The sequence below is a fragment of the Nomascus leucogenys genome, chromosome 7b (assembly GCF_006542625.1).
Source record: "Nomascus leucogenys isolate Asia chromosome 7b, Asia_NLE_v1, whole genome shotgun sequence".
Classification (NCBI taxonomy): domain Eukaryota; kingdom Metazoa; phylum Chordata; class Mammalia; order Primates; family Hylobatidae; genus Nomascus; species Nomascus leucogenys.
Genome location: NC_044387.1, coordinates 8575021 through 8601757, shown reverse-complemented (window position 1 = coordinate 8601757; position 26737 = coordinate 8575021). Strand labels below are relative to the sequence as shown.

The window sequence follows — 26737 nt, the reverse complement described above, 5'->3', positions numbered from 1 at the left end:
GTAATCCCAGCACTTCGGGAGGCCAAGGCGGGTGGATCACCTGAGGTCAGGAGTTCGAGACCAGCCTGACCAACATGGAGAAACCCCGTCTTTACTAAAAATACAAAATTAGCCAGGTGTGGTGGCGCATGCCTGTAATCCCAGCTACTCGGGAGGCTGAGGCAGCACTTCACTTGAAGCCGGGAGGCAGAGTTTGTGGTGAGCCGAGATCGCACCATTGCGTTCCATCCTGGGCAACAAGAGCGAAACTCCGTCTCAAAAAAAAAAAAAAAAAGTATTAAAGAAAATAAAGTTAGAAAAAATAAGAGGAGAAAACAGAGATGAAGAATAAAAGGGGAGACCTCCATGGTTGGCCTATTTACTTAATCAAATGGCTCTTATTGAGAGTGTCACTTCTGCCCTTGAGCCTTTTGATGGCAAAATTGTATAAAGAAATGCAGTAATTTGCTTAATTGTCATTTGAGAGGAAAAAATGTGTCATACACTAGGAGAAAGTTTTCTCTGGTGCCAACTCGTGGTTCACTGTGTATAACTTTAGAAGTGGTTAACAGTTTGACAGCAAAGCAGAAATCATATGACTTGTTTCTGGCATACCTAGATCAAAACTTAAAACATATTTAGCTGTGTTAATCGTCTTGTGGTGTAGTTTATCAGCAGTGATTCTTGAAGGGAGGTAGTAACCAAGGTGCTGTGGCCCCTGAGGCTTCTTGGGGCCTGATTTGATTAATCCAGGAAGAGTCTCAGACCTCATGAAGTACTGCCAGGTCTGGCAACACTTGGCCAGAGCGGGCAGGTCTGTGTTGAGGTTGCTTTATGCAGACTAACAGAGGGATCATTCTGCTCTGTACCTGTGCCTATTCTAGACCCTGGTGGGCAGCAGTGGGACCATTCTGACCACAATGCCTGTAATGATGGGGCAAGAGAAAGTGCCCATTAAGCAGGTACCTGGGGGAGTCAAGCAGCTTGAGCCCCCCAAAGAAGGAGAAAGGCGGACAACCCACAATATCATTGAGAAACGATATCGCTCCTCCATCAATGACAAAATCATCGAATTGAAAGACCTGGTCATGGGGACAGACGCCAAGGTGGGTGCCAAGCAAAATCGTGTTTTATGTTCCACCATCTCCCCTCTACCTGTTTTTGCCTCAGGAGCCTAGAGAAGTCCCAGGCTCAAGGTAAGTGAATACAAGACCGAGTTAGAGGTGCTTTTTTATTAAAGCATCTTGGTGTCATGTCAAGATTATAAAATATTAAAAAACATAAGGAGACTGGTGAGGGTTGATGAGGCAGTGACCCACTGAGACCTTTGACTCCTTCGGCTGTGCTCTGCAGTGATGGGGACTCCACTGTCAGAGGCAGAGAAAGACGCCTGCCACTCAGTAGTTCCAGATACAGGACTGTGTGTACCTTGGAGTCAGCTGATGGCATAGTTTTAGCTGTGTTTAGGGGTTACCTTTTAGGGAAAAGAAAGTAAAAAGAGGTTGAGTCTTTGACCAGCAACAAATAGAGGAAATTGATTTTCCAAATGTTTCTGGTGTTTCAGTGAATGTGTCTTCTGGAAAGTAGGAGATTTTATTTTTAAAACCTATCTATGTTTAAACCCTATTTTGAAAGAAAATTTCATTTTCCTTGCCTACAAATCTGAAAGGTGTACATCCTAAGTAAAAATCTATGCCTTAAGATAACTGTCCAGGCTAGGCACTGTGGCTTATGCCTGTAATCCCAGCACTTTGGGAGGCTGAGGCGGGTGGATCACGAGGCCAGGAGTTCGAGGCTAGGAGTTCAAGACCAGCCTGGCCAACATGGTGAAACTCCGTCTCTACTAAAAATACAAAAAATTAGCCGGGCGTGCTGGCAGGCACCTGTAATCCCAGCTATTTGGGAGGCTGAGGCAGGAGAATTGTTTGAACCTAGGAGGCGGAGGTTGCAGTGATCTGAGATCGCGCCATTGCACCCCAGCCTGGGCAACAAGAGTGAAACTCTGTCTTGGGAAAAAAAAAGATAACTGTCCAACAATGCTGTGGTTCTTCATTTGTTTTCCTTAAAGTTTGTTATGGTGCTAGGATTATTATAAGAAGTAGGAAGAATAGCTAATATTTACTGAGTGTCAACTATTTGCCAGGCTCAGGGCTAAGCCCTTTACACTCATTATCTCATTTAGCCCTGCTGCAAGCCTGTGATTCACGCGCTTTCATTATCTCTGTGTTAATGAGGAGGAAAGTGAGGTTCAGAGGTATGGAGTAACTTCTCCCGAGTGGCACAGCTAATCATTGGGAGGACCAGCATCTGAACTTGGTTTCTCCTCTCACAGAGCCATGCTGTCATCCCAAGTGCTAGGGCTCTGCTCTTTTCACCCTGTAGCCTGCACTGGTCTCACTGTGTTTTCACTCATCTTCTTACCCAGATGCACAAGTCTGGCGTTCTGAGGAAGGCCATTGATTACATCAAATACTTGCAGCAGGTCAATCATAAACTGCGCCAGGAGAACATGGTGCTGAAGCTGGCAAATCAAAAGAACAGTAAGTGTGCTGAGAAAAGGGTTGTCAGCCCTGGCCCAGGTGGGGCTTTGTAAAAGCAGATCATTTTCACCAGGTGGGGTTTTCTTTGCAGAGCTTCTAAAGGGCATCGACCTAGGCAGTCTGGTGGACAATGAGGTGGACCTGAAGATCGAGGACTTTAATCAGAATGTCCTTCTGATGTCCCCCCCAGCCTCTGACTCAGGGTCCCAGGCTGGCTTCTCTCCGTACTCCATTGACTCTGAGCCAGGAAGCCCTCTGTTGGATGATGCAAAGGTACAGACATTTGAAATCTCCTGATCCCTGGAATCTTTCCCATTTCCCCTAAGAAAGTAGCTGGGAGGTCACAGTTATGAGGCCAGGCCGCATGTTCAGAGGGCCTAGCCTGGAGAAAAACAAGAATTCTGTGAAATTAGCCAGGTCCTGGAGAATAAAGAAAGAGAAAACTGACTCTGGGGGGAAACAGTCCCTCAGGTTTAACTGGTCCTTGCTGATAGGCCCCATCAGAGACGAATGAGTGCCAGATCCAGAACGAGAATGCAGAGTAGCTGTTGTGGGGCGCTGGGAGCTGCTGGAGGCACCTCATTGGTTGACTCTGCCTTTAATGGGCCTGGCAAGACCACTTTGGGAGGCTGATCAGTTGGTTTAGGATGAGGCTTCCTCTGGGTCCTCTTTTCAGAAATGATTACAATTTGCAGTCTAACAGATAACATTTTACCTATGGGCCTTTAATCGTCAAAGCCCCTGGCAATGGTAATTTAATGGAATTACTTAAGAGACGCTCTGAGCCTAATGATCTTCCTGGGAACCTGTAGAGACCACTGGGTTCTGTACTGTATTTTGACTTCGGCAGTTTCTGACTCTGAAAGCACAAAGTTCCCTTCTAGTGTTTGTTTTTGACTAAGCTGTTTATTGTATCATATACTTAATTTTACTAAGGAAGCTCTGTTTTTGAAATATTCTTATAAATGTGGTTCTGTTTGGCAACAACAGGCTGTTTGACATATAAATTGAATTAGCTCGGCTTCTGAGTCATCAGAAGAAAATCTTAAATGGTTTTAAAATATTGAAAAGAAATGACATGCTATATACACATTGGGGCGCAGAGGAGATCTGGCTCCAGCCCTCCCGCTGTAAAATGGAGAGTGGGGTGGGTGTAGACAATGGTACGGTTTTAGAACAGGTAAAATCCTTTAGATAGATTCACACTAAATACGGTCTTTGATCAACTTTATTGAGGTATAATTTAAATGCAATAAAATATACCTACTTTAAAAGTACAGTACCAAGAGTTTTAACATAATGTACAGTGCTATGTAACTGTCGCTATAATCAAGATATAGAACATTTCCATCACCCCAAAAAGCTCTTTTGTACACCTTTGCAGGTAGTTTCCCACACCCCTCTCTAGCCTCAGACAATGACTGATTCATTGGTTTCCTGTTACTTTAGATGCGTTTTGCCAGTTCTGGAATTATACAGAAACAGAACCATACAGTGTGTTCTCTTTTGTGGCAGAGCTCTATTTTAAAAGCAAATCTCTTCTACCTTTGTTCTTTGGAACATATACTTTTCTCAGTTAGCAAGCAGGTAAAATGTGCCAATGTTTGAGCAGCAGTTAGTGAATTATAGGCTTCTCAGTTCCCATCTGGCCTTAGTCCTGAGTTAATAGACTTGAATTTAAACCTCATAACCATTTCTCAATATATATATGTATTTATAAAGTGCTGTAAAAACCTATGCAGTATTTATTCCAACCTCGAGGCCTTGTTTTCAAGGTCAAAGATGAGCCGGACTCTCCTCCTGTGGCGCTGGGCATGGTAGACCGCTCACGGATTCTTCTGTGTGTCCTCACCTTCCTGTGCCTCTCCTTTAACCCCCTGACTTCCCTGCTGCAGTGGGGAGGGGCCCATGACTCTGACCAGCACCCACACTCAGGCTCTGGCCGCAGTGTCCTGTCATTCGAGTCAGGTAGGTGGAGGCCCCTTGCACCACCTGGGCATGGCTGGACCACTATGGCAGGAGAAGGACCCTGTGTACAAACTTCTTGGCTTGGCTACCAGGTCCCAAAGGGCTTTTATAGTGGGCCCCCACCTGCTTGCTTCTGATAGGGACTGGCATAAGTTCCATTTTGGAAGTAACAAGGCAAGCCCAAGTTCAGTCAGAATGAGCAAAACAAATCAGGGACCCACACTACTCTAAATACCCTGGGGTGGAGGGGTGGTGCCTATTTGAAGGAGGATGTCTTGTTTTTTATCTGAGGTTGCAAAACCAATGCCTTAACCCTTTCAAGCTAACAAAGATTTTTGTGGCACTCAGCTCCGTTTAGATTATGGAATTATTTGCCCTTTCTTCTGAAAATGAGGTAGAAGGCTCTTTCCTGTGATAGTGCCGGGGTCTCTCAGGTGCCTGGCTGCTCCGCAAGGCCTTTCCTGGCAGACTCTGCTGAGACACTCCTTCTTAGGTTCTGGGGGCTGGTTTGACTGGATGATGCCTACTCTTCTCTTATGGCTGGTAAATGGTGTGATTGTCCTGAGCGTCTTTGTGAAGCTGCTGGTTCATGGGGAGCCAGTGATCCGGCCACACTCGCGCTCCTCGGTCACCTTCTGGAGGCACCGGAAACAGGCAGACCTGGATCTCGCCAGAGTAAGTTCTGTGTCCGGCCTTCCCCATCCTCCCCCAGACTTGACCAATAATTCAGCAACTCATGTCGAAGAAAGTCCTATGATAGATGCTTGTGGTAACTGAGAGGAAAAAGGGACCCTGCTGCTGAACAGTCACAGGGCAGTGGAGTGGGCGCCTCTGCATAGATAATTAATTCCAGGGACATGAGATGATCTGTGTCTCCAGTATGACAGAGGAATAATGAAGTTGAGTTCTGAGGGAGGGGTTCTAGGGCTTGAGCGGGGCTGCCAAGAGCAGGAAGGAAGGGCAGGGATGGCAGAAGGACCTTCCAACCCAAAGGCATGAATAGACAGGCTGTTTGGAGACTGGCAGGTTCCAGGGTGTGTTGAGTGTAAGATATGTCAGAGGGAGTTGAAGGCAAAGGCTGGTAGTGTGTCTAGGCCCAAATTGGAGAGGGCTTTCACTAGGAACTGATTTGGGGCTTTATTCCCAGTTCTCTATAGAACCAGGAAAGGTTTTTGAGCAGGAAAACTAGCTGAAAGTTTTCATTTGAAATCAACAGGGAGTTTACGGAAAAAATTCTGGGGCAACTCACAGCATTGAGGAAGAGTTAAACATCCACATTTCAAGAGGAACAAGAACCAGAACACTCCTCAGCAGCAGTGAGCCATGGGCCTGCCCTCCCCACCTCTGCAAGCTGCAGGGCCATTAGTGAGAATCTGATTGGCCATCCTGGATCTGTCAGCCTTGCTGGGGCTATGGGTCTCAGAATATAGATGTGATTTTGAGAGGCCTGTTCCTTGAGCATAACATCTCAAGATGTATATCCTAGAGGCAGGTTCAGGTGTGTGTTTTACAAGCATCATTCTGGTGGCTGTGAAGGATAGGTAGGAGGGAGATGTGAAATGCATGGAACATGGAAACAAGTTAGGGTGCTCTTTTTTAAGTAAAGACAAGTTCTCACTGTGTTGCCTGGCTGGTCCCGAACTCCTAGGCTCAAGTGATCCTCTCACCTTGACCTCCCAAAGTGTTAGGATTACAGGCATGAGCCACCACGCCTGGCTAAGTCAGGGGGCTCTATGAAATAGACTGAGTAAGAGATGATGGCAAGCACCTGGAATTAAAAGGAAAGGTTTGAACTGAATAAGTATTTGAAATGTAATATTTGGAAGGGAAGTGATTAGTGACATTGACTCAAGGAAAAGAGAGGCTCCAAGATGGAGTGGACTCCATCTAGGCCATGTGGCCTGGAAAAGCTGGAAGAGGCCCCTGTGCAATGAGCAGTGATTGAGAGGCAGGCTATGGGGACTGAGCAGAGGCGGGGCCAGAGTGTTTGGGAAGCATGTCTGTCAGGAGAGGGTTCTTAGGGAGAATTGGACTGGGGAGTCAGGAGGAGTAAGAGCCAAAGACTGGGACTTGGGAATAGCCCACCTTTGAGGGAAAGGCAGGGGAGGAGCCAGGGAACACCTGCCTCCTTTGGAATCTGCAAGTGCAGGTCCTCTGGCTGAAAAGATAGAGCCACCTTAGAGACTGTTGCTGTGAGGATGTCTTTTCTTTTCTCTTGTCCAGTCCTGTAATGATGTGGGAAACAAAGCACAGATAGTGTACTAGCTGCCCAATAGAGGAAAATAGGAGAATTTACCTTCATTTCCCAAGACTATATAGCCTGTCTTCTAGTCTCCAGCAGTGAGAGAGAGAGAAGGCGAGCCGTCTCCAGTACAGTGCCATAGACTCTCCATTAGACCTTCTCAGGTTGACAAAGATTAGTTCATCTGAATCCTAGAGTAGGGTAGTTTAGCTGTGAGTTTGCCTAAAACCATGGTTCTCAAACTTCAGCAGGCATGAAGCCGGGTGCTGTGGCTCACACTAAGTTGGGGGGATTGCTTGAGCCCAGAAGTTCAAGACCAGCCCGGGCAACATAGCAAAACCCCCATCTCTAAAAATGAAAAGAAACACTTTAGCAGACACGGCATGAGAATCACCTAGAGGGCTGCAATACCAGAGGTTCTGATTCAGTAGCCCTGGGGTAAGGTCCAAGTGCTTGCATTTCTAACAAGCTCCTAAGAGCTGATGCCACTGGCCTGTGGGGGCTGCACTTTGAGACCCTGAAAGCCTAAAGGATCATGCAGTTCATCTAAATCTGTGTCACCATCTTATGTCTAAAAGCTACTGCTGGCCGGGCACGGTGGCTCACGCCTGTAATCCCAACATTTTGGAAGGCCAAGGCAGGTAGATCACTTGAGGTCGGGAGTTCGAGACCAGCCTGACCAACATGGTGAAACCCTGTCTCTACTAAAAATACAAAAAAAAAAAAAAGTGCTACTCTGAGGGAACTCTGACCAGCATTTGCTCAAAGAAAGAATGCACACAGTACAATCTCAATCGACTAAAAAGTCTGTAAGGAAATACCCCAGAATGTCAGCAGGGATTCTTCCTGGGGGATGAGATTATAGGTGGTTTTGTTTTACTTTCTTGTAGCTTTCTGAAGTTTTCCTCGTTTTTATGAGTATTCACTAATTCCTGTGATAATTGGGGGCAGGGGGAGTAGAAGTCTATATCAAAACAAAAAGCCGGAGCAAGGTCAGTGACCATTAACATCTCTTGGTACTTTGCAGGGAGATTTTGCAGCTGCTGCCGCCAACCTACAAACCTGCCTGGCAGTTTTGGGCCGGGCACTGCCCACCTCCCGCCTGGACCTGGCCTGCAGCCTCTCCTGGAACGTGATCCGCTACAGCCTGCAGAAGCTACGCCTGGTGCGCTGGCTGCTCAAGAAAGTCTTCCAGTGCCGGCGGGCCACGCCAGCCACTGAGGCAGGCTTTGAAGACGAAGCTAAGACCAGCGCCCGGGATGCGGCTCTGGCCTATCACCGGCTGCACCAGCTGCACATCACAGGTGAGGGGGCGGCTGCTGCTGCCTGGCCTGCTGCAAGGCATCTCATGCTACCTCTCCTCCTTAGCTTGATTTGCCAGTTCTGCACCCTAGCTGAAGTCCCTTTAACGCTACTCTTTTAGAGTGGCTAGACCAAGCTTCTCTACCTGTTTCCACAGCTGTAAGGATGGCTCTTTGCTTTAGCTCATCAGTTCTCAGATGCACATGTTTTCACAATAACATCACTATACTCAGGATGTGTCCTATAAACAGTGGCACATTGTAGATAAGTTGGCAGTGTTTTTCCTTAGTGATACTTAAATTAATGGTGAGACTTAAAATTGCTGACATCTTAGAGTCAATGAAATATGATCATTTATTTCATTCAGTAAGCTCCTGCTATAATAGGCAGAGAGGTCAGCAAATGAATGACAGTTCAATCAATGTGAGTATGTTAGACTTAGCAGAAGGAACATGTTTTCGTTGGGAGGGAGTGGGTACCCGTTTGGAGGGTTTCAAGAAAGGCTTTCTGGGGAAGTAGAGTCTTGGCTTTGCATGGAAGGATGCATAGAGGTCACCAGCTCTGCAGGAGAGGAGCCTCTGGGCAGAGGGATGTTCCCAAGGAGGAGCCCCACCTGGGGTGGCTCTTGAGAATAAGCTTTCAGTGGTCCTAGAGGGAGCCAGAGCACAAAGGCAGTACTCAGACCATGAAGGATTTGGATGCCAGGCTGGGGATCTTGTAGTGTATCAGTAGGATTCAGTGAAGAGCGTTAGGAAAATAGTGATATGATCAGGTTTGTGCTTCTCAAGTTTAGAAGAGTCAGGTTGGGCATGGTAGCTGGCTCATGCCTGTAGTCCCAGCACTTTGGGAGACCGAGGCAGGAGGATCACTTGCGCTCAAGAGTTTGAGACCAGCCTGGACAACGTGGCAAAACCCCATTTCTACAGAAAATACAAAAATTAGCCAGGCGTGGTGATGCACACCTCTAATCCCAGCTACCCAGGAGGCTGATGTGGGAGAATCACTGGAGCCTGGGAGAGCAAGGCTCATGTGAGCCAAGATTGCACCACAGCACTGCAAAAAAAAAAGTTTAAAAGATTCATTCTGATGGCAGATAAGGAGTGGATCCCAGAGGATCAAGGCTAGAGCTAGAGAGGCCAAATAGAAGCTGATGGAGATTGAAGATGAGAGATGCTGAAAGGACAGATGAGAGGAAATTAGAAGGTGGAATTGACTGGACTGGGGACTCATTGGACTGACGGATGGGGACAGTAGTCGGCTAAGACGGTTCCCTGGTTTTTCCTTGGGAGTTTGGGTGATCGATGGTGCCACTAACAAAGGTAAAGAAAACAGCAGGAAAAGCAACTTTCCAGGGAAAAGGTGGTGAGTTCCCTTTTGGACACTTGCCTGTGAGATGTGGAGGTGAGCTGGACATGCAGGATCTACAGCCCAAAGAAGACTACAGGTGAGAGTGAAAAGCAAGGGAGCCGATGAGAGTGGATGTGGTGAAAAGGAGACCCTCAGGGCCATTCAGAAGAACACCCTCATATAAAGAACAGATAGGCCATCGCGGTGGCTCACACCTGTAATCCCAGCACTTTGGGAGGCCAAGACAGGTGGATCAGGAGTTCAAGACCAGCCTGAGGTCAGGAGTTCGAGACCAGCCTGGCCAACATGGCAAAACCCTGTCTCTACTAAAAATACAAAAATTAGCCAGGTGTGGTGGCACGTGCCTATAATCCCAGTTACTCGGGAGGCTAAGGCAGGAGAATCACTGGAACCCAGGAGGTGGAGGCTGCAGTGAGCCAAGATGGCACCACTGCATTCCAGCCTGGGCAACAAGAGCAAAACTCCATCTCAAAAAGAAAGAAAAGGATAAAGGCTAGCACAGCAGTTCACATCTGTAATCTCAGAACTTTGGGAGGTCAAGGAAGGAAGGTCGCTTGAGTCCAGGAGTTTCCCATCAGCCTGGGAAACACGGGGAGACTCCATCGCTCCAAAAAAATTCAAAAAATTAGCTGATCTTTGTGGTATGCACCTGTGATTCCAGCTACTTGAGAGGCCAAGGTGGGAGGATCACTTGAGCCTGGGAGGTAGGTCCAGGCTGCAGTGAGCTGTGATGGTGCCACTGCACATGCACGCAGAGATGAGCAGATAGAGGATGGGGAGTCGGGCAGAGGCTGCCTGAGAGGAGCAGTAGGAGAGGTCTGAGGAGACACTGAGAGGCTGAGTGTTGGAGGAGCAAGGGCACAGAGTTGAGGAGGGGAGATTGTTGCTGGGACACCCAGTAAGATGAGGGCCAGGAATAACAGTAGGATGTGGTAACTAGAAGGTGTTAAATACCTTGGTGGCAGTAAGGAGCTTCAGCCAAAAGTGGAACAGAGCCAGGCAAGTGATGCAGGAGTGACCAGGAGATGAGACAGTGGGGCCATTGTGCAGCTTTAATATGTGGGCTCATGGCAGAATTTTAACAGAAGGTCCCTATCTGCAAATTTGCCCTGCTGTTATCTTTTCTGTTCCTCAGTGTGCCCTTGGGACAGAATAAGCCCATACTCAGGTCTCTGATCAGGCTGTGTCCTCCTTGCTGCCAAGTTCTGGGGAATTCCAGCTGAGAAGCTTTACACCACTCATTCCCTCCATACTCACTGGCATTCCCTGTGTGAGACACTGAGGGGACAGAGGTAACTACAGTATGGTTGCCACACTGCCCTCACCTCCCTCCCTGTGTCTCCTGCAGGAGGAACACCTGAGGCCAGTACAGAATGGAGTGTGGAGGCTGAGATCTCCCTACGCTGATAAAAAGACAGGGAGGCAAGGCAGCCCAGGAGGGGGAACACAGGGCTGGATGAGCACGGGAAGCCTGGCTTTGCCACTGTCTGCACCTTGACATGGGCACTTCCGCCCCTGAGGCAGGGAGACTGCTTACCCTTGTAGCGAGGACCAAAGCCGGCAACAGTATGAAAGCCTCAGGAGAGCTGTGATGGTCCCTTGTGCCTGTGCAAGGATAGTTTGTTCCCTGATTAGGGAATCAGCCCCAGATGGGCCACTGTGCACCTCTCATAGGGGAGGGTGTGGTAAGCCTTCCTGGCCTCCCACCCACTAACCCAACATGTGTTCAGCTGTCCTTGCTCAGTTGACATCACTTCCCCCTCAAACAGGTATGTGTTTGTCTATTGTGAAGGCGGGTTCTTTTTTTTTTTTTTTTTTTTTTTTTTGCTTTTTTGGGGGACAGTCTCGCTCTGTTGCCCAGGCTGGAGTGCAGTGGTGCGATCTCAGCTCACTGCAACCCCCTCATCCCAGGCTCAAGCAATTCTCCTGCCTCAGCCTTCCGAGTCGCTGCAATTACAGGCATGTGCCACCACGTCCCCTAATTTTTTCTATTTTTAGTAGAGATGGGGTTTCACTGTGTTTGCCAGACTGGTCTCGAACTCCTGGCCTCAAGTGATCCACCAGCCTTGGCCACCCAAAGTGCTGGGATTACAGGTGTGAGCCACTGGCACCCAGCCACATTGTAAAGGTTTTTTAATGAAAGTAAATTCAAATCAGTTCGTCTAAAAAGAATTTCATTTCCTCTGTTGAATGTTTGGAAACACACAGTGTGGCTGTGCTGCTGACACTGTTTTGGGAAATGTTGCACTGTGCGCCTCTGAGTCCTATACAACAACCTGCAATCATGACAGCTCTGGGTGTGACAGACCTGGGTGCCATGTTCCCAGCTACCCTGTGAGGTAGACAGGGACACACAGCCAGCACATCACAGAGCCTGGCATCCCATCCTGTGATCAGGCCTATCTGATCACAAAGTTCACCTCGTTTCTCCCCTTGTTCCTCTCTTACTTTGATTGTGCTGGAGACAGCAGGAAAAAGTTTGGTTTTGGGGATCCATCAATGATAGTGTCTGTTTCTGCCCACCCTAGGGAAGCTTCCTGCAGGATCCGCCTGTTCCGATTTACACGTGGCATTATGTGCCGTAAACCTGGCCGAATGTGCAGAGGAGAAGATCCCACCGAGCACACTGGTTGAGATCCATCTGACTGCTGCCATGGGGCTCAAGACCCGGTGTGGAGGCAAGCTGGGCTTCCTGGCCGTGAGTACCCTTCAGTTCCCTTCTGTAAACCTCCCCTGAGCACTTACCTAGCCAGGAGTTAAGATGCAGAAGCAGTTATGAGCCCCCTTCCCCGTCAGGTGCTGCCCACCTAGAGGGGTAGGCATTCATTCAGTTGCTCATTTCACCAGGACTCCCAGCAACCGATAAAACAGACCAAAATTCCTCCCCTTGTGGCCTTAATACCATAAGCCTTGTAGGCAGGACTTTTTGGTCCCCTGAGGTAATATGAGGTAATATGAAGATTGGTTCAGCAGTAGCAGAGCTACTGTACTTGGGGGTTAATATGCAACTTTTCTGTTCTTCACGTGGTCATAAAAATTCTTAGAATCCCCTGGTTATTTCTCCTGGTTCTTTTATTTACTCAGAAGGTATTTATTGGGCATCTTGTGTTGATCACAGCACTGTGAATCCAGAAATAAAAGCCAGTGCCTTTGCCAAGCTACAGAGTTAAAGAAAAGAAAAATGAAAAGAATAAAAGTAAAAGAAAACCTGTTCCTGTCTACAAGGAGCTCAGGTCAGACCAGGGCAGGGATTGTGGTTATCAAGCACCTCCCATATGCCTGGCTAGGAGCCAGCCTTGGGAATTCTCAAATGGGTAATTCCCAGTCCTTGTTATCAGCTAGTTCACAATATGCTGACCTCAGTCTTTCTCTTACTCTAGCAGAAACAGGTACGTTTTACTCTGTGTCCCACTGTGGGTAGACTGCTGAATATATCAGGTATGTTCAAGCATTACCACATCTCTATTTGTTTCCGTATCTCAGTAACAGCAGAGATGAGCTGAGAATGAATCAGAACGTGCCCTGTAGTGACACTAATATGTTTCCTGAGGTATATCACGATAGTCTAGGGGACAAAGGGCACAGGGAAGCCCAGTGTACTCTTTATGTCTACACTTGATCTTAGCCAAAAGGCCAAGAAGCGATACTTTTTATGTCTTACCTCTGTTTCTGGTGACCACAGATAAGAGATTCATCCCTTGATTCACTCATTCAGCAAATATGACTGAGCACCCTCTCTAAGCAGGGCATTTGCCTTGTCCTCAGGGAGCATAGTTGGGCAAGGAATCTAGACAGCAGCCCTTCTTGAGCTTGACATTGATCTTCTCATGAGGAGGACTGGGCTCCAAGTGGGGAAAGAACCCCATCCTCACTTGTGGGCTAGATGACCTGGGAGTCCACAGACGCTGAAGACACATCATTTTTCCTATTCATTTCAACCTTCCCTCGACAAATCTTCCTGGGACCAGGTCTTCAGGACAGTGTGAGCTAGGGTGAGCTCCTGAGCTGGTCTTGGGGGAAGTCAGGGTGGGCTTTCTGGGAAAGGTGAATCTAGGCTGAGAGCAGGAGGCATTGATGAGGTCTCTCTCCTTTTCGGTTTATTGAAGTGCTCTGGGCTGATGTCATTACATTTGTAACTTCCATGCCCCCCAAAAATGTTTTGAAGACATTCATTTTATCAAAATACAACATACGTGCAGAAAAATGCCCACATTTTAACTTACGGCTTGAAGTGAAGTCACCCACATGACACCCACCCACATCAAGAAGTAGAACATTCCCAGCACCCCCAGAAGCCTTCTTGAGGCCCTCCCTGCTCTTCCTGCCCCAACCAAGGTAACCACTTTTCTGAATTCTGTCACTGGAGTTTAATCTGCCTGTTGTTCTTCATTTCAGTAAACTTATCAAAGTACATGCTTAGAAGTCTGGCTGGGAAGGCCGGGCACAGTGGCTCACCCCTGTAATCCCAGCACTTTGGGAGGCCGAGGCAAGCAGATCACCTGAGGTCAGGAGTTCAAGACCAGCCTGACCAATATAATGAAACCCTGTCTCTACTAAAAATACAAAAATTAGCCAGGCGTGGTGGCATGTGCCTGTAATCTCAGCTACTTGGGAGGCTGAGACAGGAGAATCGCTTGAACCCAGGAGGTGGAGGTTCCATTGAGCAGAGATCGCGCCATTGCACTCCAGCCTGGGCAACAGAGTGAGACTCCATCTCAAAATAAATACATACATACGTACATACAAAAATTAGCCAGACGTGGTGGTGCACACCTGTAATCCCAGCTACTTGGGAGGGTGAGGCAGGAGAATCACCTGAACCTGGGAAGTGGAGGTTGTAATGAGCCAAGATTGCACCACTGCACTCCAGCCTGGGTGACAGAGTGAGTGAGACTCCGTCTCAAGAAAAAAAAAAAAGATTACAATATGCATGTCAAAAAGTATACAAATCGTAAATATACAGTTCAGTGACTCCACAGAGTAAACACACCCTTATAGCCAGCAGACAGATCAAAGTATAGAACCAAGACCTCAGAAACTTCTCTTGGGCCCTTTGCAATCACTAACCTGCCCCTTCCCCCAAGCCTTCCAGCCTTCCAAGGCTAACCACCATCCTAGTCACCTCAGATGTTTTGCCTCTCTTTAAACTATATTAATATAAGGAGAGTCTTACAGTATACACTGTTTTGTGTCTTACTTATTTTGCTCAATATCATGTATACGAATCATTTATGTTGTTATGTAGAATTATAGATTGTTCGTTCTTACATTTATAGTGTTCCATTGTATGACTAGGTTATTGCAGATGAACTTTTTAGTTGCTTTCTGGCTTTGGTTATTATGAAGGGTGCAGCTGTGAACCTCCTTGTACACACATCTTTCAGGAAACGTGACTGCATTTTTAGGAATGGCGTTGCTGGGTCAGAGGTTGTGCGTATTTCCAAATTGTTGGCCATTCTCCACTCCATCAGCAGTGAACAAGACTTCCAGTTCTACATCCTTACCGAACACATATAATGTCAGTTTTTTTTAAAGTCCTTCTAGTGTATCTCATTGTAGTTTTCATTTGTACTTCCCAGGTGATTAATGAAATTGAGCACCTCTTAACATTTATTGGCAATTTGGATAGTCTGTTTTGTTACATTCAATTCAAGTCTTACCTCTTTTTCATTTGGATTATCTGTCGTCTCATTGATTAGAGGAATTCTTTATTCTGGAGATGACCCCTTTATTGGATATATGCTTTTCAGATACCTTCTCCCACTGTGGCTTGTCTGTTCTCTCTTAATGGTGTCTAGTGAGAGCACAAGCTGTTAATTTCAGTGAAATCCAGATTATTAGTCTTTTCCTTTACAGTTAGACATTTTAAGTCCTGTTCAATAAATCTTTGTCCTACCTCAAAGTCATGAAGATATTCTCCTATGTTGTCTGCTAGAAGCTTTATTTTTTACTCTTTACACATATGTACCTAATCCACCTGGAATTAATTTTTATAAGAGTTGGAGGTAGGAGTGCAAGATCTGTTTTTCTCCATAAGGATATCTACCTGATGCAGAACCTGTTATTTTAAAAACTGTCCTTCCCCTGCTGCACCAAGTGGCACCTTTTTTTCATAAATCAAGGATCCATGTACAGTGGGTCTGCCTCCAGATCTGCTAGTTGGAGTCTGTTCCACTGCACCACCACCACCCAACCCTAACAGCTGAGTTTTCTCTTACGTCTTGATGTCTGGAAGTGTTGGTCTTCCAGGTTCAGTGACTAACGATGAATCTTGGGCATTTCTTTGTAGCCTCTTCATTCTACAGAGGAACTTGGTGCTGCTGATGGACATTTGGGTTGTTTCCAGTATTTGCCGTTATAAACAGTGCTGTAGGGAACATTTTTGTCCATTGTCTTCATGTACCTCTATAAGAGTTTCCTCAGACCAAATCTGTAGAGATGGTGATGCTGTGTCAAAGGATATAAATATTTGAAACTTAATAGTATTACCAAATTTGCATATTCAGTAAGATGGGAAAAGGAGAACTGTCATCTTTAAAGTAACTGTTCTTCTCTGTTTACTTCTCTTGAGAGAGGATAAAGAGACTCAGACAGTACTTTCTTATAAAGGAAGAAGCTTTGAATTTGGTGAGATAATTTAGCTACAAATGAGCCAGTTGTTGGGGGCAAGTGGAGGGCTAGCCTCTGTGAAAATGGTTTAGACTAGAGGTTCCCAAATTTGCTCAACTCGTGACTCAAGATTCCCAAACTTTATCTACTCACTATGTCTCAGTAAATTTTTCATGGCGTCCCTTAGCCAAAAGAAATAACTAACGGTTCTGGTTTTCATTGTTTTGAGACAGTGTCTTGCTCTGTTGCCCAGGCTGGAGTGCAGTGGTGCAGTCACGGCACACTGTAGCCTCAACCTCTCTGGGCTCAAGTCATCATCCCATCTCCCCTTCCCGAGTAGCTGGGACTGCAGGTATACACCACCACACCGAGCTTATTTTTGTATTTTTTGTAGAGTCAGGGTTTCACTGTGTTGCTCAGGCTGGTCTTGAACTCCTGGGCTTAAGCGATCTGCCCACCTCAGCCTCTCAAAGTGCTGGGATTATAGGCATGCACCACCGTACCTGGCCTCTGTTAAGTAGTTAAGTTTGAACATCCTAATAGGTATTTAAATTGTCTTAACAGCTTAGTGGTCATTTGAAAAAATCATATGTGAAGTTGAAAGAAGAAATAATATTTTTTGCTAGGAGTGGTAGCACACACCTGTGGTCCCAGCTCCTCAGGAGACTGAGGCAGGAGAATCTCTTGAAGCCACGAGTTTGAGGCTGCAGTTAGCTATGGTCACACCTGTGAATAGAGCCACTCCACTCCAGCCTGGGCAACATAGTGAGACCATGTTTCTATTTAAAAAAAAAAAAAAAAGAGGCTGGGCGCAGTGGCTCACACCTGTAATCCCAGCACTTCAGGAGGCTGAGGCGGGTGGATCGCCTAAGGTCAGGAGTTTGAGACCAGCCTGGCCAACATGGTGAAACCCCGTGTCTACTAAAAATACAAAAATTAGCCAGGGATGGTAGCACGCACCTGTAATCCCAGCTACTCGGAAGGCTGAGACAGAATCGCTTGAACCCAGGAGGCAGAGGTTGCAGTGAGCCAAGATCGTGCCACTGCACTCTAGCCTGGGTGACAGAGCAAGACTCTGTCTCGAAAGAAAAAAAGAGAATATTTTAGATTCTTAATAATTTCTTAGAAATCATGGTTATTAAGAATCCAAAATATTCTTTTTTTTTTTTTTTTTTTTTTTTTTTTTTTTTTTTTTTTTTTTTTTTTGAGATACAGTCTCACTCTGTTGCCCAGGCTGGAGTGGAATGGCTATTCACAAGCATGGTCTCACTATGTTTCTTACCAATATGTGAACCTGTCAAGCACTGCACACCTCAAGCTTTGGAATCAGACTAGCAACCATAACTCTCTCTCTTTTCAACATTGATTTTCACACAGTACTATGACAGATACGACATCTCCAAAGGAAGCTAGTGTGATCTCATTGCTGAGGCTGCAGGCTCTCCCCATCTAGTCACTTATAGTGCCCAGCTGATGTTGAGCATCACTGTTTTCCTCAAAAGTTTAAAATGGCCAATGACTCCCTCGATCACTTGCTGTGGCACCTCAGACTGCCTTGGCACATGATTTGAGAGCCATGGGGTTAGACCAATGTTGGGGGACACAACCTGGGGTTGGGACTGGCCCAGGGATACTGAGTGGCTCTCAGGATCTAAACAGTTGTGGGGTTCTTGCCACAGCCTCTTTCACATCAGGCAATTAGCACATGAGTTACAGGGGGAGGCTCCTAGGCCCCAGTTGGGGAGGATTCTGGTGTCTATACAATTTAGGGAAACTTAAAAAAAAAAAATTTTTTTTTTTTTTAGGCCAGTCATGGTGGCTTGCGCCTGTAATCCCAGCACTTCAGGAAGCTGAGGTGGGAGAATCACTTGAGCTCAGGAGTTCAAGACCAGCCTGGGCAATATGGTGAAACCCCATCTCTACCAAAAATACAAAACTTAGCCTGGCATGATGGCGTACCTGGTTATCTTTTGTGCGGCATGTGGTCCCAGCTACTCAGGAGACTGAGGTGGGAAGATTGCTTAAACCCGGGAGGTCGAGACTGCCGTGAGCTGTGATTGTGCCACTGCACTCTAGCCTGGGTGACAGAGCAAGACCCTGTCTCAGCTGGGCGCGATAGCTCGTGCCTGTAATCCTAGCACTTTGGGAGGCCGAGGCGGGTGGATCACAAGGTCAGGAGATCAAGACCATCCTGGCTAACACAGTGAAACCCCGTCTGTACTGAAAAACAAAAAATTAGCCGGGCGTGGTGGCGGGCGCCTGTAGTCCCAGCTACTCGGGAAGCTGAGGCAGGAGAATGGTGTAAACCCGGGAGGCAGAGCTTGCAGTGAGCTGAGATTGCACCACTGCACTCCAGCCTGGACGAAAGAGTGAGACTCCGTCTCAAAAAAAAAAAAAAAAAAAAAAAATTAAGGAAAATTAGTATACGACTATAATGCCAAGAAAATTAAAAGAGTAAGAAAAGCTATTTTCTCAGTTTCCCTTATAGAAGCCATACTGTAGATGACTGTATCCCAGGATTTATATTTCTTATTAGTTTAAACCACTGAACTCAAGCTCCCCTGCCCTCAGCTGAAATTTGTTATTAATATAACTAAAAGTTTTTTTTGTGTGGTTTTTTTTTTTTTTTTTTTTGAGACAGAGTCTCACTCTTGTCACCTAGGCTGGAGTGCAATGGCATAATCTCAGCTCTCTGCAGCCTCTGCCTCCCAGGTTCAAGCGATTCTCCTGCCTCAGCCTCCCGAGTAGCTGGGATTACAGGTGCCTGCTACCATGCCTGGCTAATTTTGTTTGTATTTTTAGTAGAGACAGGGTTTCACTATGTTGGCCAGGCTGGTCTTGAACTCCTGACCTCAGGTGATCCACCTGCCTCGGCCTCCCAAAGTGTTGGGATTACAGGCGTGAGCCACCGCACCCGGCCTGTTTTAAGAATTAAGCTTGCCTGGGCGCAGTGGCTCATGCCTGTAATTCCAACACTATTGGGAGGCTGAGGCGGGCTGATTGCTTGAGCCCAGGAGTTCGAGACTAGCCTGGGCAACATAGCAAAAACCTGTTTCTACAAAAAAATACAAAAAAATTAGCCAGGCATGGTGGCATGTGCCTGTAGTCCCAGCTACTTGGGAGGCTGAGGTGGGAGAATCATCTGATCCCAGAGGTTGAGGCTGCAGTGAGCCATGATTGCCCACTTGCACTCCAGCCCAGGTGATAAAGTAAGACCCTGTCACACACACACACAAAAAACCGGGCATGCCTGTAATCCCAGCATTTTGGGAGGCTGAGGCGGGTGGATCACGAGGTCAGTAGTTCGAGGTCAGGAGTTCAAGACCAGCCTGGCCAAGATGGTGAAACCCTGTCTCTACTAAAAATATAAAAATTAGCTGGGTGCGGTGGCGGGCACCTATAATCCCAGCTACTTGGGAGGCTGAGGCAGGAGAATTGCTAGAACCCAGGAGGCGGAGGTTGCAGTGAGCTGAGATCACACCACTGCACTCCAGCCTGGGTGACAGAGCAAGACTCTGTCTTTAAAAAAAAAAAAAAAAAAAAAAAAACAGAAAAGACTTAAGCTTAAAATACATTTTAACTTAGTGATTTCCACATTTGCCTTTCTGGTTCTGTTGCCATATGACCTGGACTAGGCTTTGCTTCTACTTGTAACATTTGGGCCCTTGTGAGGGACCAGTTGGTCCTCAGTTTCTCCTGGAGCAACCACCAGGCTCCCTTGCTGATTGGACATGTGGAATTGGCTGTTCTTGGAAAGAGAGTTGGAGTCAACCGTTCGAATGTTCTGGGACCTCTGAAGCCCTGGAATCGCGCCACCACCCCCCAGCCTCCCTCCCTGCTCAGCTCCTCAACTGCTGTTCTCCCACCATTGCAGTTATCAGCTCAGATTCAGTGAGTGCTTTGTGGAAGGTTGGCAGAGGGTCACAAGGTTCCTCTACATTTGTTCTCCAATATCCAGTATCAACACTGGTTAGCAAAGAGGAAGGATGGACTATTGGTGCCACTGGTCCCATGATTAGAAATGTAAGTGAAACACCCCACCTCATCTCATAAGCTGCCTTGAGATTATGAGTATGTGTCTATAGAACAGGTTGTTTTCTCTCAGACTCAGGCAGTGTCTCCAGGTTCCCCCTGGAGAGAGATAGTCTTCTCTGTCTGTGTCCTTGAGTGGCACTCTGACGGTGCTATTTCTGACCCTGGCATTCAAGTCTTCTGAAGCCGTTACATTCGCTGATGGCTACTTAGAGCCCAGTAAAGGTCAGAACCATCAGACTGAACCAGACCGTGAAACAGCTGTGCTCCTGTGGGGGCAAGGGCTGGGGTGTGGAAGCGATGTCTGCGGGCCTCGGCCTGGCAGCCCCGCCCCTGGGCTCCCTGGGCTTTCTGTCTTATGCTTCTCCCTCCCTCCTGTCTTCCCTCCTCAGTTCCTCACTCACCCTGGCCTGTTTCGGGGAGTGGTTATGGGTTGGAAGTCGTGGGTGTTAGTGTGAAAATATCCTCGCCAAAAAAGTGACAGAACTGAAAACGTGGTAGATAGTATTGTTCCTGCAGTTCTTGTCAGTGGGGTCCTGGAATGATGTTATCCCGGCAAGTGGAGGAGGGACCCAGTGACCGGGGCCCTGGCTCTTTGAATTGTCCCACAAAGAGGCTTTCCAGGTTCCCCCTCCGTTCTTTCTCGCAGGCTGGTGTTCACATCAGGGGCTCATGCAGGGGTGCCGTGGGGTTTCTGTAGGGGGCCGCCCTTGCAGGGCCAGCTTTGTGGGGGGGAGTCTTTCACCATCCGCACATAGATACTTGCCTGTATGGGGCCTGGGCTGTCCTCCCAGCTACCCCTTCACTCTAGTGCCATCTGATGTGACCCTGACCGCTGGCCATGTGCCGAGCACTGTTCTAAACTTTACACGCAAAGTAAAAGAAAAATTAGTCAAAGCGGAATAATTTTGCCTAAAAGAGTCTAAAAGATATGTAATTAAAATGACATGATAAAAAGTCCCAGGATAGAAGGGGCTGCCTGGCTTGGCACTCACGGAGCCGAGGGGAAAGTACAGCAGCCAGGGGGCCCCTGAGATCCCTCCTTGGGAAACCACTTCCTAGTTTACCCTGCAGGTTGAATGCCAGTAGGATTAGGCAGCCCTAGCAGGACAGGATGCAGCAGGGGCCCCACGCGTGCCTTGTGGGTGCTCCCTGCCCTCCTGCTGGGATTTGGACCTAGTCAGCAAGTCCAGCACGCCCTACTGGTGGGCTTACCCTAGTTTCCATGGTGGGCTTTACTTCCAGGTACCTGTGGGAGTCCTAGCCCTGTGCTGATCTTTCCCAGTCTCCCCCCAAGCCACCACCTCCACCATGGTGCTTTCTGCACCCCACAGTGGCTGCAGCCAGCATTCTGCCACCTTGGTGTTACCCCTGGTCCTTGTCCTTCCACAGAGCTACTTCCTCAGCCGAGCCCAGAGCCTGTGTGGACCCGAGCACAGTGCTGTTCCTGACTCCCTGCGCTGGCTCTGCCACCCCCTGGGCCAGAAGTTTTTCATGGAGCGGAGCTGGTCTGTGAAGTCAGCTGCCAAGGAGAGTCTATACTGTGCCCAGAGGAACCCAGGTGAGAATACCTTGGAGCCGTTCGGAATTGGAGAAAGCCATGCAAACCGCCAGTACTACAGAGTCACTGTGCACCAGACATGCGGAGACACGGGTTGTCTTTTAATTTGTTGAGTCCGTTTGTTTGTTTGTTTGTTTGTTTGTTTGTTTGTTTGTTTGAACTGAAGCTCAGGGAGGTTGAGTAACTTGCTTAAGGTCACAAGCCTGATCAGAAATTGTCAGTGGCTAAGCTGGATGTGCAGCTCTGCTCTCTCTGACATTCAGAGCCCATGGTCCTTACATTACACAGTAATAAATTGTAATTAAGCTCCAAGTGTACTCTTAGCCCTTGTTTTGGGCACTTTGGAGACCCAAAGGATGTGTGAGGCTTGCTTTCCCTGGCCTCCAGGTCTCCCCCATTGGGAGAGCAGACAGACATATATGGAGAGTTCGGGAACAATAGGTGGCAGGCGGTCATCAACTGCTCAGAGTGGTGACAGGGACGAGGCTTCAGGCATTGGAAGGAGGTGCTGGCTTTCTGTCCCTGGCATTTGATAGTGATTGGAGTCGACTCGCCTGGCCTTGGAGCAGTAGAGTCTGGTCAGGATTGACTTAGACCTTGAGTGCTCAGTGGCTGTATGCTTTCTGCTGTACTTTTCCTCCCCTCTCAGAATTGGAGTCTGTGGGGAGAGTAAGGTTCTACAGGTACAGGGGTGTGTGTCCCACATTGGGGGGGGGGTTCACTATCCTTTTCTTTTTTAAATAATAACTTTACTGCTCAACGTGAGAATTGTGTGCAACACCAAAATATAAAGGATGTAAGCAAAGGCAATCCTAAATCTTTCTACCCCACCCCTGCTGGCTAGACATGGACTTCTCAGTGGCTTTGTCATCTCTGGCAGTCTCTGGCTCCGGGCCTTGTTACCTGGAATATGTTCATAAGTGTCCCTCCTTCTCCTGGTCATTAGATCGAGGCCCACATATCTGCCACATGTGAGGAGAGAGAAGGGGCTGGTGATTTGAGGCCTGCCAGTAAAGAAACTTGCTGGTGACAGTCAGCCATCCAAGCATTGCAAGGCCCCGTGTCTAGCCAGTTCAGACAGGTCACTGCTGATGGCACGTTCCGTGACAAGGCTCTGGAAAAACCAGAGCATGTTCTTTGTTGTCATGAGCGTGGCAGCAGCTACCACCTTTTTTTCCTTGCCTGGTAGTTCTCCTTAGCCACATGGAGAAGAGAAATCCTCTGAGACATTCCATTTTCTGTTTTCTGATCCAACTCCACCTGACAGCTCCCAACCTTAGAGTGATGAGCACTGTGCCAGGGGACACAGCACCCTCCCCCACGCCCCTTCCCCACTGGAGCTCATCCAGAACTAGTCTTGAGCTCTTCAGCCTGGGAGTGAACACTCTCCCCCAGCCTCCAACTGTTTAGCACAGTAGTTCTGGGCTTTGGTGGAGAAGGGGGATCTGATCCCCATCCACAGGGCATGGCTGTGTTTGGAGTTTCTCTCCATAAAGACAAAGTGGGCTCATAAATGAGCTCCATTTAACCCTCCTTGCCTGTCTCTTTTCCAGCTGACCCCATTGCGCAGGTCCACCAGGCCTTCTGCAAGAACCTGCTGGAGCGAGCTATAGAGTCCTTGGTGAAACCTCAGGCCAAGAAGAAGGCTGGAGACCAAGAAGAAGAGAGCTGGTAAAGTCCCCAGACCCGTCCCCCTGCCTTAGGACCTGTCTACGCAGGCAACTCCAGGACAGCCTGAAGGCCTGCACTCCTGGAAGGAAACAAGCCCTGGCATCGGGTTGGCAGGGCAATCAAATGGTTCCTTTGTATTTAATTTCTCAAAAATGAGAGCCCTATGTTAACTCTGACCTGGCCTTTCCTCCTAGACCAAGTGCGCCTTTTTTTTTTTGAGACAGAGTCTTGCTCTGTCACCCAGGCTGGAGTGCAGTGGCGTGATCTCGGCACACTGCAAGCTCTGCCTCCTGGGTTCACGCCATTCTTCTGCCTCAGCCTCCTGAGTAGCTGGGACTACAGATGCCCACCACCATGCCCGGCTAATTTTTTGTATTTTTGGTAGAGACGGGGTTTCACTGTGTTAGCCAGGATGGTCTCGACCTCGTGATCCGCCTGCCTCAGCCTCCCAAAGTGCTGGGATTACAGGCGTGAGCCACCGCGCCCAGGCCTTTTTTTTTGTTTTGAGATGGAGTTTCGCTCTTGTTGCCCAGGCTGGAGTGCAATGTACCAGTCTCAGCTCACTGCAACCTCCGCCTCCTGGGTTCAAGTGATTCTTCTGCCTCAGTCTCCCAAGTAGCTGGGATTACAGGAGCCCACCACCATGCCCGGCTAATTTTTGTATTTTTGGTAGAGATGAGGTTTCACCATGTCATTCAGGCTGGTCTCGAACTCCTGATCTCAGGCAATCCACCCGCCTCAGCCTCCCAAAGTGCTGGGATTACAGGCATGAGCCACCATGCCTGGCAGCTGCACCCATTTTTATGTATCCCTTTACCAAGCAGAGTCAGTACTTGGACCAAGTCAGGAATTTCATTAGCTTGCTCTGCTTTTTGGGGTAGGGAGCAGGGGCCTGTTGAAAGGGGATGGGGGCTGGGTGCGGTGGCTCACGTCTGTAATCCCAGCACTTTGGGAGGCCAAGGTGGGCAGAACACGAGGTCAGGAGATCGAGACCATCCTGGCTAACACGGTGAAACCCCGTCTACTAAAAATACAAAAAATTAGCCGGGCGTGGTGGCGGGCGCCTGTGGTCCCAGCTACTCGGGAGGCCGAGGCAGGAGAATGGCGTGAATCTGGGAGGCAGAGCTTGCAGTGAGTCAAGATCACACCACTGCACTCCAGCCTGGGCGACAGAGCTAGACTGTGTCTCAAAAAAAAAAGAAAGAAAGAAAGAGGATGGGAATGAAATGTGACGAGCTCAGCAGAAGGCGGACACATCTGGCCTGGACATCTTAGGGACCCAGCCCCTCATGGAATGTGCCGGGCAATTTTTCTCTCTGACATACTTACCGAGCACAGTCCTTCTTTCACAGAGTAAGACTTGAGAGACAGACAGATGCCATAGTCAGTTTTGTTTTTTGTTATTTTGTTTGTTTTTTGGGGGGGGTTTTTGAGACAGTGTCTCACTCTGTCACCCAGGCTGGAGTGTAGTGGTACAATCTTGGCTCACTGCAACTCTGCCTCCTGGGTTCAAGCGGTTCTCCTGCCTCAGCCTCCCAAGTAGCTGGGATTACAGGCACGCGCCACCACGCCTGACTTATTTTTGTATTTCTTGGTAGAGGCAGAGTTTCACCATTGGTCAGGCTGGTCTGGAACTCCTGACCTCAAGTGATCTGCCTGCCTTGGCCTCCCAAAGTGCTGGGATTACAGGCGTGAGCCACTGTGCCCAGCCCCAAAGTCACTTTCCTACAAGGCCCAGATCCTGATTGGGGTGCACCTGAGGAGAGGGCGAGGGGGCAGTTCTGCCTGGGAGATAAGAAAACTTTTGGGAGGAGATGACACTGGACTTGGGGCTTAAGGAGAGGAGTGAGGGTAGGCTGTGGGGGATGCTACGGAAAGGCCCCCAGTAGAGAGAAGAGTATCAGTGACAGCCCAGAGACACAGAGGAAGGATGCCTGAGGAATACAAAGGGTGCACATAGACAGCGCTTACGTGTGCCTGGGATGACAGGAGAGGGACAGAAATGGCCATTGGGTTTTAGAGCTGGAGAGCTGAACAGCCAGGCCATGAGGTGGGCCTTGTGTATATGTTTTGATGTACATGGGACCCTTTCTTTTCTTCCTAGTGAATTCTCCAGTGCTCTGGAGTACTTGAAATTACTTCATTCTTTTGTGGACTCTGTGGGGATTGTGAGCCCCCCACTCTCCAGCAGCTCCGTGCTCAAATCCGCCCTGGGTAAGCACCTGTGGGTGGCCCACAGTCTCAGGGTGCTCAGTTCAGGTCTTCACAGTGCTTTCGCCCCAGGGATCCAGGGTGTTAGGAGCGTAGATGCCAGCATCTTCTCTGGATCCCAGGTTCGTACCTGTGGCCCTCATGTGGCCCCAATTCACAGTCATCCCCTCCCAAACAGCACTTAGAGGCAAGAAACTATGGTTTTCAGAGAAGTAGGACAATGAGTGATTGAATGTCTTCCTCAAGCCCTGGCTGTGTGGCCCAGGTGAGAACCCTTCTTAATGCCCAGAAGAACAAGCAACGAGTGGCCCAGGCTCCAGGGATGGCAGGGAGTCACCTTTCAGATGCACAGTGGCCCCTGAGGCAGCTCTTGGGCCTTACGCTCTTTGCTGAAGAGACTTTTCATCTGGGCCTCTCTACCACTCCCCAGCCCCTCATCACATCAGTGTCACAGCGCAGCCCGCTGACTGGATTGACACCATGACATTTCTTTACTTCTGTCCCTAAACTGCCATCAGGATGATAGCACATCAGCTGCCAACTCTTGGGCTTCTGTGGCCACCCTGGAAGATGGGGGTACCAAGCTACCTCTGGTCACTCTCCCTAGGGAGGGAGGGATCCCAGAAAATCAGTCACCCTATCATGATCCCTGACCTGTGGCCTCTGTTTTCAAGTTCGGGGAAGCATGACCATCCCCGCTGATTTTGTGGGATCACCACTGTCATCATTTTGCAGTTGAGAAAACTAAGGCTGAGAGAGGAGAAGACTTAAAATATTCTAACAGGAGCCTGTTCCAGATACTGTGAAGATACCATTCTTTATGGCTATTGAAAGCTTAGGTTGTATCCATCTTTTTATTTAAAAACAACACTGCAGTCAAATATGTGTTAAACTTTTTTCTCTCTTTAAGCCAATTTCATTATGACAGACTGCCAAAAATGGGATTACTAGCTTAACGGGAGTGAACTTTTTTTTTTTTTTTTGAGACAGAGTCTTGCTCTTGTTGCCCAGGCTGGAGTGCAGTGGCGCGATCTCGGCTCACTGCAACCTCCGCCCCCACCAGGGTTCAAGCGATTCTCTTGCCTTAGCCTCCCTAGTAGCTGGGATTACAGGCACCTGCCACCATGCCCAGCTAATTTTTGTGTGTATTTTTAGTAGAGAAGGGGTTTCACCACGTTGGCCAGGCTGGTCTCAAACTCCTGACCTCAGGTGATCCACCTGCCTCAGCCTCCCAAAATGCTGGGATTACAGGCG

At 48.2% G+C, this 26737-nt stretch overlaps 1 protein-coding gene across 1 annotated transcript in view; it reads left to right on the top strand.

The window, feature by feature from the left end:
- SREBF2 (sterol regulatory element binding transcription factor 2) overlaps positions 1-26737 on the top strand; it is a 74687-nt gene that overhangs the window by 38999 nt on the left and 8951 nt on the right. Inside the window, exons 5-14 of the mRNA XM_030815456.1 lie at positions 864-1085; positions 2405-2519; positions 2611-2792; positions 4295-4487; positions 4981-5162; positions 7757-8033; positions 11928-12097; positions 21433-21601; positions 23155-23272; positions 25377-25486. Of these exons, the coding sequence (XP_030671316.1) occupies positions 864-1085; positions 2405-2519; positions 2611-2792; positions 4295-4487; positions 4981-5162; positions 7757-8033; positions 11928-12097; positions 21433-21601; positions 23155-23272; positions 25377-25486 (1738 nt within the window). The remainder of the gene's footprint in view (positions 1-863; positions 1086-2404; positions 2520-2610; positions 2793-4294; positions 4488-4980; positions 5163-7756; positions 8034-11927; positions 12098-21432; positions 21602-23154; positions 23273-25376; positions 25487-26737) is intronic.